Source organism: Erigeron canadensis, chromosome 5, assembly GCF_010389155.1.
Source record: "Erigeron canadensis isolate Cc75 chromosome 5, C_canadensis_v1, whole genome shotgun sequence".
Taxonomy (NCBI): domain Eukaryota; kingdom Viridiplantae; phylum Streptophyta; class Magnoliopsida; order Asterales; family Asteraceae; genus Erigeron; species Erigeron canadensis.
Window position 1 is genome coordinate 10,897,098 of NC_057765.1, and position 14,366 is coordinate 10,911,463.

The window sequence follows — 14,366 nt, forward strand, 5'->3', positions numbered from 1 at the left end:
ACCACTGTAACGCACGGATACTTACTCTTATTTAATTAAAAAACTTATTTACATAGGTCAATGGAAATAATCAATATTTTTGATTTATATGCTAAAATGATTATGGTGCTTGTTCCAGCTGGATAAAGCGCTATTGTCATTGTCATAAAAATACACCAGAGCCCCTTTAGTCAATCAGTTGACGTAGATAATTATTTAGACAGTATATATTTTCTTTTGATCTTCCTCCCAACAAACATCACACAATTCCCATCCAATTTTCTTTCAAGAAAATAAAATCCAATCAAATCCTAACTTCTATCTTTCTTCATTAATAGTCATCTGACTTCTATTTTCCCAAAAATATGTTTACTGCTGTGTAACCAAGACTTCAGGTAGATGGCATATATGTAATCATGATCATAATCTTTGATCTACTACTGCTGTGTAACGTATACTTCAACTTCAACCAGAAAACTGTAAAGTATTCCCCAGTGTTATTTCTTTATCTTATTTATTTTTCTCCTGCAAAAAAGGAAAATAAAATCATATATTTATTTGATTATTTATCATCATTACTTTTTCTATTTATATGTGCATAGGGATGAGCGAAAATCCGAAAATACCGGTACTAAACACCGAAATACCGGTGCCATTTCGTATTTACGGTATCCGGTTCCTATTTTTGATCATAATCGATTTTATACCGGTAATACTGGTCTAGGTTGTAGTATGATAAGGTTTCTTTAGGTTCGTGCTTTTATTTTTCCTAATGAATAAGATAAACCAAATCGAAAAAAGCTAAAGCAACTAAACATTCAAAACTCATGAATTTATTATCATCTCCAAACATTTAAAATATTTTTCTAAATCTTTGGTAATATTCAACATTTTATTTATTAAATTTACATCAACCAATGATTCATAAATGTATATTATGTTCGATGTGTAATGTATATATACATAACTTGACTGTAAAAGTATAACAAGATATTAACATGTCTTAAGAAAAATTGAATATATGATAAACGAAATATTTTGTTTCTAAAGTACATTTAACTAGCCTTTATTTTTGTTGACACTAAAATATACGAGTACTTTCTTGCGAACTGTTTTTAAGCGCTATTGGTATTCGGTTCTCACTTTTGATGATAACCGATTCTAATAATAAGTTCGGTACATGTTCGGCATTAGTACTGTACCGAAAACTATCTCTAATTAAATGTTAGGATCATGATTTCGAATACATGTGATTATTTTATCGTTGACTTCAATTTTCTTCCACATATGATTTTATTACATTATTTATATAACTTTTATATAGGTTAGAAGAAAACTATTAGATGGATTTTATAAGTTATATTTTTATTCTTTAGATCATTTTGATGATGTTACAAGAATTTTAATACTTTAATTAAATAAAAATATTATTTAAATATTAATGAATTCAATTATATATTAATGATGTTTAATAAAAAAACTAAGAAAATTTGGATACTTATAACTTCAAAGGTAAAATAATTGCCAAACATAAATTGGGCAACAAGATTATTGCATCTATAAATATTACTCCTATTGTCCCATTAAATTTGTTAACTTTCAAAAATTTTAAAGTCAAATTTTATTAATTTTGAACATAAATATTTTTATTTGTGTTATATAATTGTTGATAAAAGTTATACAAAGGATTCACACATTTAAAACACAATTAATTCATATAACTTTCATCAAATATTATATATTATACAAACAAAAAAATTTACGGTCAAAATTCGTATAGTTTGACTTTAAAAATTCAAATTCAACAAGTTTACCCTATGACGTACAAACTGACATATTAGATGTTTATATATCATGACATACATGTATTCAGTTATATTAGATAGTAGTTTAATCTAGATAATACATCTCTCTATATAACTAAGAGAGAATAGGTTTTTTTCTTATGTGGTGTCTCTCTTTTCATGTCATCTAGGCTTTTTGCTTAGGTGGCATTTTATGATAATTTTAACATTTTTTTATTAATATATTGACATTTAAATTTATAGTTTTTTAGTGCTCATGGTTCACTAGCTTGAGTACCTGTGATCATTTCCTATGACTTACTTAGCAACCTTTTCCAGCATTTTGTTCAATTTCTTTTTTTAAGCAAATTGTAGTAAGTATCCTAACTCTTCAATCCTTCCTTGTTTAGAAAGATAAGTACAACTAGAGACTACTTAGTCATGCTAGTCCTCACTAGTGTTTTATGCCACTGGCAAATGTACTAAAGGTATTCGAGAAAAACATTTTCTAGTGAATTTCTTCTAGTTAGAAAATTAATTCCCTTAGAAATGTACTAAAGGTGCCAATTGGTTCTTTCCAACTGGAAATGGAACAAGTACCCAACCTTATTCCTTTTAAACTGGTTAAGATCTTCTTGCATAGCTTCAATCTAGCTTGGATCTGCCATAGTCTTATCAATCTTCCTCGATTCAATCAGTGATAAAAAGCTGACATATAAGCGATATTCACTGGTGGCTCTTCTAGTCTGAACCCCTCTACTGGACTCAATTATCATCTATTTAATGGGATATGATCGAGTCTATTTAAAAAATTGACCAGGATTGTTATGAACAACAACATTAGTAAAAGAATCCGGTTGAGGTTCCTCGGAAACTATCTCAACATGAGGATCTCATGCTTCTTTGTAGACTATCTCTACATCTTCATCAGACTCGAGATCACGACTAGTTTTCAAGCAATACTTCATTTGAAAGAATTTCTTGACGCACTTCAATAGTTTCAATTGGAGCTCATATCGTGGTAGTAGCACATATATCTGACCCAATAACAAGTTGTGAATGTAGCTTGAAACTTATTGAAGGATATAATCGAGTATTACTAGGAGGTTTAAGTGATTGAATGGGTTCCAGATCGTTGTGACTGGAAACTTTGTTTTGAGAATCTATATTGTAGTTGATAGGATCATATTCACAAAAAAACAATTGGATTTGATGGGGTTTGTTAGGTCGAAAATCGACCAAGTATGATTTGTTCAGAAATAGCTGAATTTAAGTGAAGATACTTGTATAGAATTCTGAACCCATTCAGATTAAGTTCACTGAAGCTTCACTCCAGATCAAGGTCAGCCCAAACTGAAAGCATTCATTCTGAAGTCGAAGACTGAAGAAAGAGAATCATCTCAGAAGCGGGGCCTAGAGAAGATTCTATCTGATCGAAGACTGAAGCATCTCAGTGTAAAGTACTTAAAACACTTTACACTAATTACGAAGAAGCCTTTTTACTTTATCTCTCTTTATCCAGTTATTTACATAACACCGAGTAAAGTGATAGATTGAGTAAAAGGTTGGGAATAAAGTGTGAAATGTCACATCAAATGACTTTCACACTTAACCTTAAAACACACTTTTAAGGAATCAATTTGAATTCCTTAAAATGTATCACAACCAAGTATTGTACGGCCAAGTCCACATCAGCATGGACTTTGGCTATAAATACAAGGCTTCTCACAACTTGCAAAATGTTTGAACTTTTAACATTGCAACTTGTAAGATATACTCTAAGTAATTCTTACGAGTATTTCCAAGTTATTTAGATCACTTGTATTTCAAGGTTGTTTAGATATTTTTACACTTGTGATTATCTTTGTTCCACAACAACCTTGTATTTGTTTATATCAATAAATCAAGTACATTGAAAATTACATCGTGTCTTAATGTCACATACTTGATTATATATATTATTTATATAGTTTCAGCATTTACGTTTCACCTTCAGTTATTTTCTTTGTTATTAATATCCATATATGGATCGCACTCAAAACTGGTGTTATTCCAGATTAAAGTTGCTTGCCAGTCGGGTCTATTTCTTATACATATTATTTTGGGACTCACAGGGTTGTTTCAAGGTTTGGCTTTTTACAAATTGTTGAATTTGATTCATCGAATGTGTCATGAATTAAGTCATGAACCTTTTCCAGTATCTTTTTATAGACTCTAAAGGCTTTTCAAATGGTTGAACAACCCAAGAAGAATCCTTTGTCAGCCTTTGAATCGAATTTTTCTAACTGACTGGAATCATTCAGAATGTACACTAGACATCCAAAAACATGGAAATAACCAATATTTGCTTTTCTATTCCTTCGGAATTCATAGGCTGTCTTTTTATGTCTCCTCACATAAACCGACTGATTTTTAGTGTATCATGTCGTGGCCATAGCTTCTACCCAAAAACTAGTAGCAATACGTGATTCAGTAGCCTACTCCTCACAGCTTCAATGTGCGTATGATTTTTACTTTCCACCACTTCATTTTGCTCTGGAGTGTGGGCCGACAAGAAGTTTTGGGAGATATCAGTGTTAGTATATTAAAAATAGAGTGTAGCATTCTGGAATTTTGTCCCGTTTTCATGTTGTAACTAACATATACATAGTTAAATTTGTTTGATGAAGGAGATGATTTCGGCAGCAGCTTCACTTTTAGACCCGAGATAAACAACCCAACGGTATCGAGAATGATCATTAACAGTTACAAGGGTATACCTTTTTCCAGCACGAGTCTGAACATTCACCGGACCAAATAGATCCATGTGAAGAGATTTAGTGGTACTCAAATTCTGCTTGGTCTTGAAACTAGCACGTTTCAGCTTACCCATCTCACATTCCGGGACTTTTCTTTTGGAAGGAAAGTGGAGGAATCTTTTCTACAAGTTATTTTCTAGTAAAATTATTTATAATTTTGATATTTAAATAGGATCACTTCTTATGTCATAACTAGTTTGTATCCTCATTTTTCTTGGTGTAGAAGCATTGTTCTTTAGAAAAACTCTTCATATCCATGACATACACGTTTTTTTTTTTTCTAGAGGAAATAAATACTACCTAATAATCCTTTTGAATATGGTTCTTTGAGCTATATCAATTAGCACTCTAAAGCCATCATCACATAGTTGACTAACACTTAGTCGGATTATATTTCAAACCATTCACATAAGTAACACGTGTGAATTTGACTTGTCCGTTGTTCTAGACACTATATCCCTCAGTTTTCCTATTATCATTTCCAAAACTTGCGATGATCCATCTTGTACTCTGAAGTCCTCCAGCAGGGCTTACATCGATCATCTTCCTGCCAGCAGCACTGTCAACATACCAATTATGCCAACATACCAATTATGCTTGTTTCAATCGTCCTGGATACACACAAAAATAATTAGTTTGTTTCGCAAACCCATCAATTGATGGCTTCACTAGACTTTCCCTTAATAGTCCCTTTAGATTCTTGTATGTTTTCACTTGAGAGTTTTACGAGAGAATTGACAAACTTTACTGACATTTATCCAATTTATTCAAATCAAAATAATTCATTTCAATTATCAAAAATAACATCCCGATAATAAATGAACTATATATGTTTTAATAAAAACTATTGTCAAACTACTTTATTTTATAAGTAATTCATTAATTCATAAATATCATGTAGATGGGATACCACAATAGTTGTCATACTAGATTTTAGGTCTGTGTCAAATACACGGGCTTACAATCTTATCAATACTAAATGTTAATCTATTATAATTTAAAATTTAGATTACAATTTTTAGTAATAAAAAATTGATCTATATTATAAAGCTTTGAGTTTTACAGTGAAATATTTCTTAAAATATGTTGATTGAAGTTGTTTACTGTAACATACATAGCGATATTTGAATATTACAAAATCATAATATGCCCATTAATGTTGTAGATTGTGACATACTTAGCGATATTTGAATATTAAAAAATCATAATAGATGATATTACATTCTTATTTTACGCTTTTAAAAATTATATTTTATTTTTAGATGAAACATATTCTAAAAACTTCAATTAAAATATGACAATGTGTTTTCTATAAATATTATATTTTTACATGCTTTATTTTTCGTATGTGTCATGACAATTTTTTAAAAAAAAAACTTCAGCAAAAGAATAATAGTACAATTACTTTTAAAATACAGAAGGTCGCAGATTCGAAACAATTACTTTTAAAGTCTTAATATATTTACATTAAATTTTATTTATTTTTTTAGTAATTAATTTTATATTTATATGACCACGTATAATTATGATATATAATAGCTATTATTCAACTGAATATATATTATCTATTATTTTGTTGAATATATATTAACTATTGTTCTTTATTTATTATATTTGAATTAAATGTTAAAAAGTGCAAATTTATAATTGAAAACAAAAAATGTAAATTAAAATCAAAATTGAATACAAAAGTCAACTTTAACAAATCGATAGTTGTGATTGATCAATAAGTTTTTAGAACAACTGCCTTTTATTATATTAAAAGAAAATATTTTATGGAGGAATTTTTTTCTTAAAAAACTGTTGAATTTTTTTAAATGAAAATATAAAACAAAATTCTCATGATAACTACAAATTGTAATACATATAAATTAAGTATTTAGTGTGGATTGATAATTACAAATTGTAATAATTATAATTGAAGTATTTAGTGAGGGTAAAAAGTGTAAATTAGTAAGATTTTTTCTACAAATATTAATATAAATATAATATACTAATGTATTTGAATAACGATTATTAGGATTTTTCATTTATTATTAAGTTAATCATGACATCATCAATTTTCAATTTGATAAAATCGAAAGTTATAATTGGTTAATAAGCTCTTAGGTCTGTTGGTTTTTAATAATATATATATATATATATTTGATTCACTTCGTAACTATCGCTAAATTTATAGAAAATATCCAATTTATTTAGATTAACAATAATGGACTGACATCAAGGGTCAAGATTCAAATATCAACTTTGAATCTTAACCTTTGATTTTAATCCAAAGGTCAAGATTCTCTCAAATTCACCTATGAAGTTAATAATAACTTTAGAAGATCTTAATCTAACAATAATCAAGTTTAGTCATTAAAAGTAATTACATCCTTACCAACTCTTATATATACACATTAAAAATGAGTCCATTTATGATCAAAATGATCCACAACCTAAAAAAAAAAAAGTCTTCTTGTAATCGAAGTTAGTCTCACACTTTGCAACATTTCGTCTATTAAATAAGGTTGAGTGCTTTTATTGTCTTTCATGATAGCTTTTGATAATCATCTACTTATATAACAAACTAGTCCTGATACTCATGATGTATGGTAGTTATATAGATTGTATTATAAAAAAAATTCAAATATGACTCAAATATGATTCGTGAGTTTGAAATAAATTCAGACTAAAGTAAACCGATAATCGAAGTAAAATTATACTCCCTCCGCCCCATTAGAAGTGTCTTACTTAGAATATTCAAAGTCTTTATATTTAACCAGTAACGATAAACATAGTATATGATAAACATAGAACTTTTAACCATCATAACGTGGTGTCAATCGTATCTGTCGTAACGCACGGGTATCACGCTAGTGTATATTAATATAAGGACATGTGTCCTACAAATATTATGCCAGTTGTCGCTTAAAAAAATATTAAATCATGTTTTAGTTGATTGATAGTGCGGTGAGTTATTTTGAGAACTAATAAAAATATGCAAGAACAACTATATACCATACATTTTTCTGTCTTTATAAAATCATAAATCTTCATGTAATTCATTCAATATGATTTATCTTAAAGAAATTTTTTAAATGATTCTCATGGTTTTCTGGTTCAAATATTTTTCACATGAACCTTTTTATATATTAGTAAACCTTAAGAGAGTTAGAATTTGTTGTACCAGGAATAGTTAAGAAATCTATGGAGAATCTTGCAGCAAGTGCTAAAAAAAGAAAGCAACCTGAGGCAAATTCAGAGGCAGTTTATACTGAAGTCAAGCACCAAGATTTGGCATCAAAGAAGCAACGAGCTGTGGCATGGAAATATGATGTGTTTGTAAGTTTTAGAGGTGAAGATATTCGTAAAAGCTTCATTGATCATCTTTTCAAAGACTTCAAGCAAAATGGAATTCATGCTTTTAGAGATAATATCGCATTGCCTAGAGGAGAAGAAATATCTCCTCAACTTTACAATGCCATTGAAAATTCAAGGATTTTGATGGTTATCTTCTCCAAAAATTATGCTTCTTCATCATGGTGTCTAAGGGAACTTGTGAAGATTCTCAATTTAAAGCAGATGGAAAAAGCGCACCATGAAGTTCGAATCTTGTTTTATGATGTTAAGCCCGAAGTGGTGAGGAAACAAACTGAGAACTATGCCGAAGCATTTGCCAAACATCAAGTATCAAATAGAGCAGAGGTAGATGAATGGAAGAGAGCTCTGACAATGGCAGCTAGTTTATCTGGATGGGATCTTAATGACATGACAAATGGGTAAAAATTATGTAACTCAAACTTATTTGATTTAGCTATTTTTCATGCAAACAAGTCAATATGTTAGATGTATTAAAACTTGTCCTATGTTTTTCTATGAGCAGGTATGAGTCAAAGTTTATTGATTGTATCTCCAAAGACATCCGTAAGACATTATGTGATGTCCCATTACATGTCGGTGAGAACCTAGTAGGTGTAGATGCTCGTTTAAGTAAGCTGAACTTGGTGCACTTTATTGGTTCAAGTAAGGTTAATATGATTGGAATTTGTGGTATTAGCGGAATAGGAAAGACCACCATCGCTAAAGCTATTTATAACTCCATGTATGCGTACTTTGAGGGAAGTTGCTTCTGTGAGGATGTCAAAGGAGTCACCGAACGACAAGGGCTACCTCAAGTCCAGAAGCAATTTATTAATAAGATCATGAAAACCGAAGATGTGAAGATATCCCATATTAGTGAAGGAATTATGTTAATAAAGAAGAAAGTAGCATGTGAGCCGATCTTCCTTGTTATGGATAATGTGGATCATCACGAGCAGTTAGAAGCTCTAGCAGGTTCACATGACTGGTTTTGTCCTGGGAGTCTGATTATTTTCACTGGTAAAGACAAACAGTTGCTAAGATCTCATAGAGTTGATACAATTTATGATGTGGAGTTTTTAGATGATCGTGAAGATATTCAGCTTTTTTGTTTGTATGCTTTTGGCCAAACTTATCCAACACAAGATTTCAAGGAACTCTCGTACGAAGTTGTCAAATGTTTGCAAGGGCACCCTTTGGCTCTCAAAGTTGTTGGCAATGCTTTGTTTGGAAAGTCTACGCGTATATGGAGAAGTGAATTAAATAAACTCCAAAAGTACCCTAATGCAGAGATACAAAAAAGACTGCGACCAAGTTTTGATTTGCTAGATTTTGATCAGAAAAGTATCTTTCTCGATATTGCATGTTCCTTGATAGGGGAAAATATAGATCTTTGTGTACGTGTACTTGAGAGCGTTAATTGTTTTGCGGATGCTAACATTGATGTTCTAGTCGATAAATCACTAATTACAATAACTTTGGATGATTCGCTTCAAATGCATGAATTGATTCGAAGTATGGCTAGGGAAGTTCTACGTGAAGAATCTGATAGGCGTATCCGGTTGTGGGGGCCATCAGATGTTTACAGTATACTTGGTGAAAACAATATTGTAAGTATAATAAACTGTGTATGCTGCTCTTTTATTTCATACTCTACATGTTTCACTAATCAAATAATCGAATGATGATATTAATTACTCGTATCCAGTTAACAGATACAGCTAAAGAAGTTGAAGTTCTTGTCCTTTCGCAAGAGAAATCAACTAAAACGGTTCACGTGGATTGTAAATCTTTTTCGAAGATGAAAAAATTACGGATCCTTAAAGTTTGTTATCCACAGCCAAAAGACTTTCGACTCTCGTTTCAATTGAGCGTATCCACGGACATCAGTGTGAAGTTCTCAGGAAGTTTGGATTTTTTATCCAATCAGCTAAGATTGATTTATTGGCATGGATATCCTTTCAAGTGCTTGCCAGCAAATTTTTATCCAGAGAACATTGTTGCCATTGACTTGTCTTTCAGCAACATTAAAAGATTTTGGACAACTCCTAAGGTATGTGTTTTTTCATATATGATTTTCTTTGTTAATGGTAACGTTCTAATATCTTTTCTTATTGTCTTTGATTTCAGTGTTTTAAGAGCTTGAAAGTGATGAAGCTAAGGCACTGCCGTAACCTAAAAACTACCCCTGACTTCACAGAGATGGTCAATCTCGAAAAGCTAATTCTTGAAGGCTGTGTGAGTCTGGTTAAGCTTCACCCATCAATTGGAATGCTCAAGAAGCTTGTTAAGTTAAATATGAGAGACTGCATACAAATTTGGAGTTTCCCTTACAAAGTTGAATTGGATTCTCTTCAAGTTCTGATTCTTCCTAGATGCTTAAAAATGGACTACTCGACTCAGGAATCGGGCATCCTCGATAGTTTGATGAAGCTTTACGCTTATGGAACAACCATAACAGAATTTCAATCTTTTATATCGTCTCTAACTAACCTTCAAGTGCTAGAGATCGGTAGATATGAGCAAACCGAGTCTCCTGCCTGGTGGCCATCAATCTTCCAAAAGCAACCACAAAGTTTGGTGTTGTCTTCTTTGGCAAGTTTACGATTGCTAAAAGACCTCAGACTTAGAAACTGCAATATATCCGAGTTGTGCCATGACATTGGAGCCTTGTCATGTCTAGATACTTTAGATTTGAGTGGTAACAACTTTACTAACTTACCTGGAAGTTTGGGTCAACTTTCTCGCCTTGAAGATCTTATTCTGAATGGTTGCAAAGAGCTAGAAGTGTTGCCAGAACTTCCATCAAACATTGTGCGTCTTCAAGCATCTGAATGTACCTCCTTGCAAGAACCGCCAAGGCTATCTCACCGACAACGTATACTTGTGTGGCATGTACAAAATTGTCCAAAAATGTCTGGGAACGTTAACATAGATGATAGCCAGGTGTCTATGGCGCAGACTCGATTTATGGATTCAGATGCGTCTACAAACCAGTTTTTATTTTTTGTCGAATGTTTGGGTATCCTGAGCAACATAAGTGAATTCTTCGTGGGAGATAAACAGTTGACGTTAATATTAAGTGGGAAAAGAAGAATTCCACGGTGGTTTACAAATAAAAGCAAGGGAAGTCATATAAAGATAGAATTACCCCCAAATTGGTGCTTCTCTAAGTTCAAGGGATTTGGAATTTGTGCTGTATTCGAGCTCAAGGAGTCTCATCGTAAAGGATGCCCAGGATTCTCGGTAAACAACTTTGACGGAGCCTCTGTAACCGAGTTCCGTTCAAAGACAATCACAGGAATGGATGAACCAGGATTCTTTGTGTTGTGTGTATTTTTTACACGTGATCAGGGCTGGGAAAAAGCAAAGAATTTTGTCACGGTTACATTCCAAGATACTACTAGTATTTATGAGGTGAAGGAGTGTGGTGTAAGACTTCTTTGTGATAACGATGATGAAGATTTAAGACAACAACAAGAAGAAGAAGAAGCATCAGTGTTAAGTATCATACAACACCTCTCACCAACCAGCGGGTACTTATTCTTAAACGACCGTGGTGTTTGGACCGGCATGTATTTTTAATAAAAAAAATTGTGTAGTTTATAAATTTTCTTAATCATAGCTTAAAAATGACAGTACTTTACTCATTTGATGTTTAATTTGCTAGAATGCGTTTTCAAATAGTTTTTATATTGAAATTTTTAATTTTCAAGATTGTATCAGTATTTTTTTTTTTTTTTAGAAATTGAAACGAATCGTTTACGGGTATTTTATTTAGGCCAAAGTACTTTTTTCGTCCCGGGTTTTCGAATAAGCACTTTACATTCTCGCCGTTAATTTTTGGCTAAAATCGTCCCTGTGATTTACATTTCGTCCTTGGATCTGCTAACCCCCTCACGTGCCTTGCACGTGAGGGGCATATATGTCTTTTCACCCATTTGTCCCTATGGTTAAGTGCAAAATTCGTCCTTATGGTTTGTCGTTTTTGCATTTTTCATCTTTTTATTTAACAAACTTCCAGACAAAAATTTAATCAAAAACTAAAACAAACTCAAATAAAAAACCTATAAATACACCGACATATAAGGATCTAATTTAATACCGACCGGTGCAAAAAATTTAATTTATTTTATTTTAAAAAAAAAAGGTTATAAAACTTTACTACAGTTTAACGAAAATAGTCAAAATTCCAATTCATTAAAAAAAACAAATAGGTAATTTATAACAAAATACAAGAAAGTTCACAAATTACAAAAAATAACATTAAAGTATTATAAAGTTAATTTTAAAAAAATTCAAAAATGTGAATACCGGAAGTAACGGGACGGTAATACCGAAAATATCAGAAATAATTGTACTGGGTTACCTTCCGATACCGGTATTACGGGTAATACTACCGGTATTTAAAACATTGTATGTGCATATTTGCATTTGAAAGTGATTGAGCAGATCATCTAATGTATGTATATAGGTTTTTGTTTTGTTTGGATTAAATTGGTACGGTAATTTTTGTTTTTTATGAAAATTTTTCCTGGATTTGTTAACAACGAGGACGGAAAATGCAAAAAAGATAAACCACAGGGACGAAGTTTGCACTTAACTCTATGAAAAGATGAAAATGCCCCTCACGTGACTTGGATGTGAGGGGGTTAACGGTAAAGTTATAACGGCAGGGACGAAATGCAAACCACAGGGACGATTTTAGTCAAAAGTTAACGACGATGATGAAAAATGCTTATTCGAAAAACCACAAGGACGAAAAAAAATACTTTGACCTTTTATTTATTTATTTAGAATGAAATAAGACTACTCGTCGTATTTTTACTTTTCTAAAGCAACCAGTACTAGTACTGCTGTAACATTCACACCAAGAATCAAAAATATAGTATAACTATTTTTCAAGCCCGTCTAATGAATGGGTAATTCGATGGACATATAGTTTTAAAAATATTGAATAACATTTACTTTAAAATTTCTAGGGATAATGACCTGTGAATGTAGTGAACTATGACAAAATGTCTATGTTATGTATTGATCTAATCGGGGGTCTATGTTATGTAACGAACTTACCAAAACTGTCTAAGTGATGCATGTTACCGGGTAATCTACAAGTAGCCGGTTACCATCCATTTTTTAAGGGATAATGACATGTGGATGTAGTGAACTATGATAAAATATCCATGTTATGTATTGATCTAATCGTAGGTCTATGTTATGTAACGAACTTACCAAAACTGTCTAAGGGATACATGTTATTTATTGTTTCCAACTCCTCCCAAGAATTTAAAACTAGTATTTTCTTGTTTCTATTTAGTTATTTATTAATATCCCGAAAAGAGAAATGATGAATTCTGAGGTCAAGAGGATTTGATCTTTTCAACTTTAGGCTTGTAATGTGTTCTTCTAAGTTTGTTGTTTTGTTGCTTTAACTAAAATCTAGCAATTAGTTATTCTTTCTCATTTCAATTCTTAGTTATGCTTCAAGAAGCCATGTAAGAATACGTCCCCTAGTCTCTCATTGTTTGTTTGTTTGTGTGGGTTGTATATATGTACCCTTAGATTTGTGTGTGTCAATGTGTATATGTTTGAGAATATATATAATGTTTAGTTTTAGGTTCTTGACCTTATAAGAGATTGTAATCTTCAAATGCGATTTTAATTTTCGAGATCTTTGATTTTTTGGTATATGATTGCGTTAGGGTTGATCGGAATGGGGAGGTAGGTAGCGGCCAAAATATATGAAGGTGTTTACAGTTTTTACATAATTACAGAACTTATATACATATATGTTTCCATAACTTATATTTATTTATATATGTTAAATAAATTACTTAATTATTAAGATTAAAAAATAAAGGGAAAAAAATTGATGACCGGCTTTAGCCTGTAAAATGCATCCCTTAGACAGTTTTGGTAAGTTTGTTACATAACATAGACCTCCGATTAGATCACTACATAACATAGATTTTTTGTCATAGTTCACTACATCCACATGTCATTATCCTTTAACAAAATGGATGGTAACCGGCTATCTGTAGATTACCCGGTAATATGCATTACTTAGACAGTTTTAGTAAGTTCGTTACATAACATAGACCCCCGATTATATCAATACATAACATAGACATTTTGTCATAGTTTACTACATCCACATGTTATTATCCCAAATTTAAACTACACAATTGACTAAAATAAAGTATACAAATAAATTAAACTTCGAATACTACATCTTTCGATCAAACTATTACAAAATATTATTTTAAAGGATCATAAATCATTTTATAACATACACATAATGGATGTTCACGCAAAGCACCAACGCAGCCATCTTTGGGGATCATCATATGCGTGAACAACAGGCAATAAGGGAATCATAGTGATCAACCAATACTCCACACCAACCTGTACAATAAAGAAAATTTCAAAGTCCATCGACAAAGCAACTCTTGAGTCATGCCCA

The 14,366-nt window shown here is 31.5% G+C and overlaps 1 protein-coding gene across 2 annotated transcripts; it reads left to right on the top strand.

Annotated features, from left to right (window-relative positions):
* The first annotated feature begins 260 nt into the window (after positions 1-260).
* Positions 261-11,598, top strand: LOC122599066 (disease resistance protein RPV1-like). Of its 2 annotated transcripts, none has more exons than XM_043771512.1 (5): positions 261-463; positions 7,734-8,322; positions 8,427-9,513; positions 9,612-9,956; positions 10,034-11,598. In XM_043771512.1, exons 2-5 carry the CDS (start codon positions 7,751-7,753, stop codon positions 11,486-11,488), a joined length of 3,459 nt encoding a protein of 1,152 aa, XP_043627447.1. In that variant the 5' UTR covers positions 261-463; positions 7,734-7,750; the 3' UTR covers positions 11,489-11,598. The 2 variants fall into 2 exon arrangements, with proteins under 2 accessions (XP_043627447.1, XP_043627448.1); XM_043771513.1 differs by having other exon boundaries at positions 261-458.
* Positions 11,599-14,366: the final 2,768 nt, after the last annotated feature.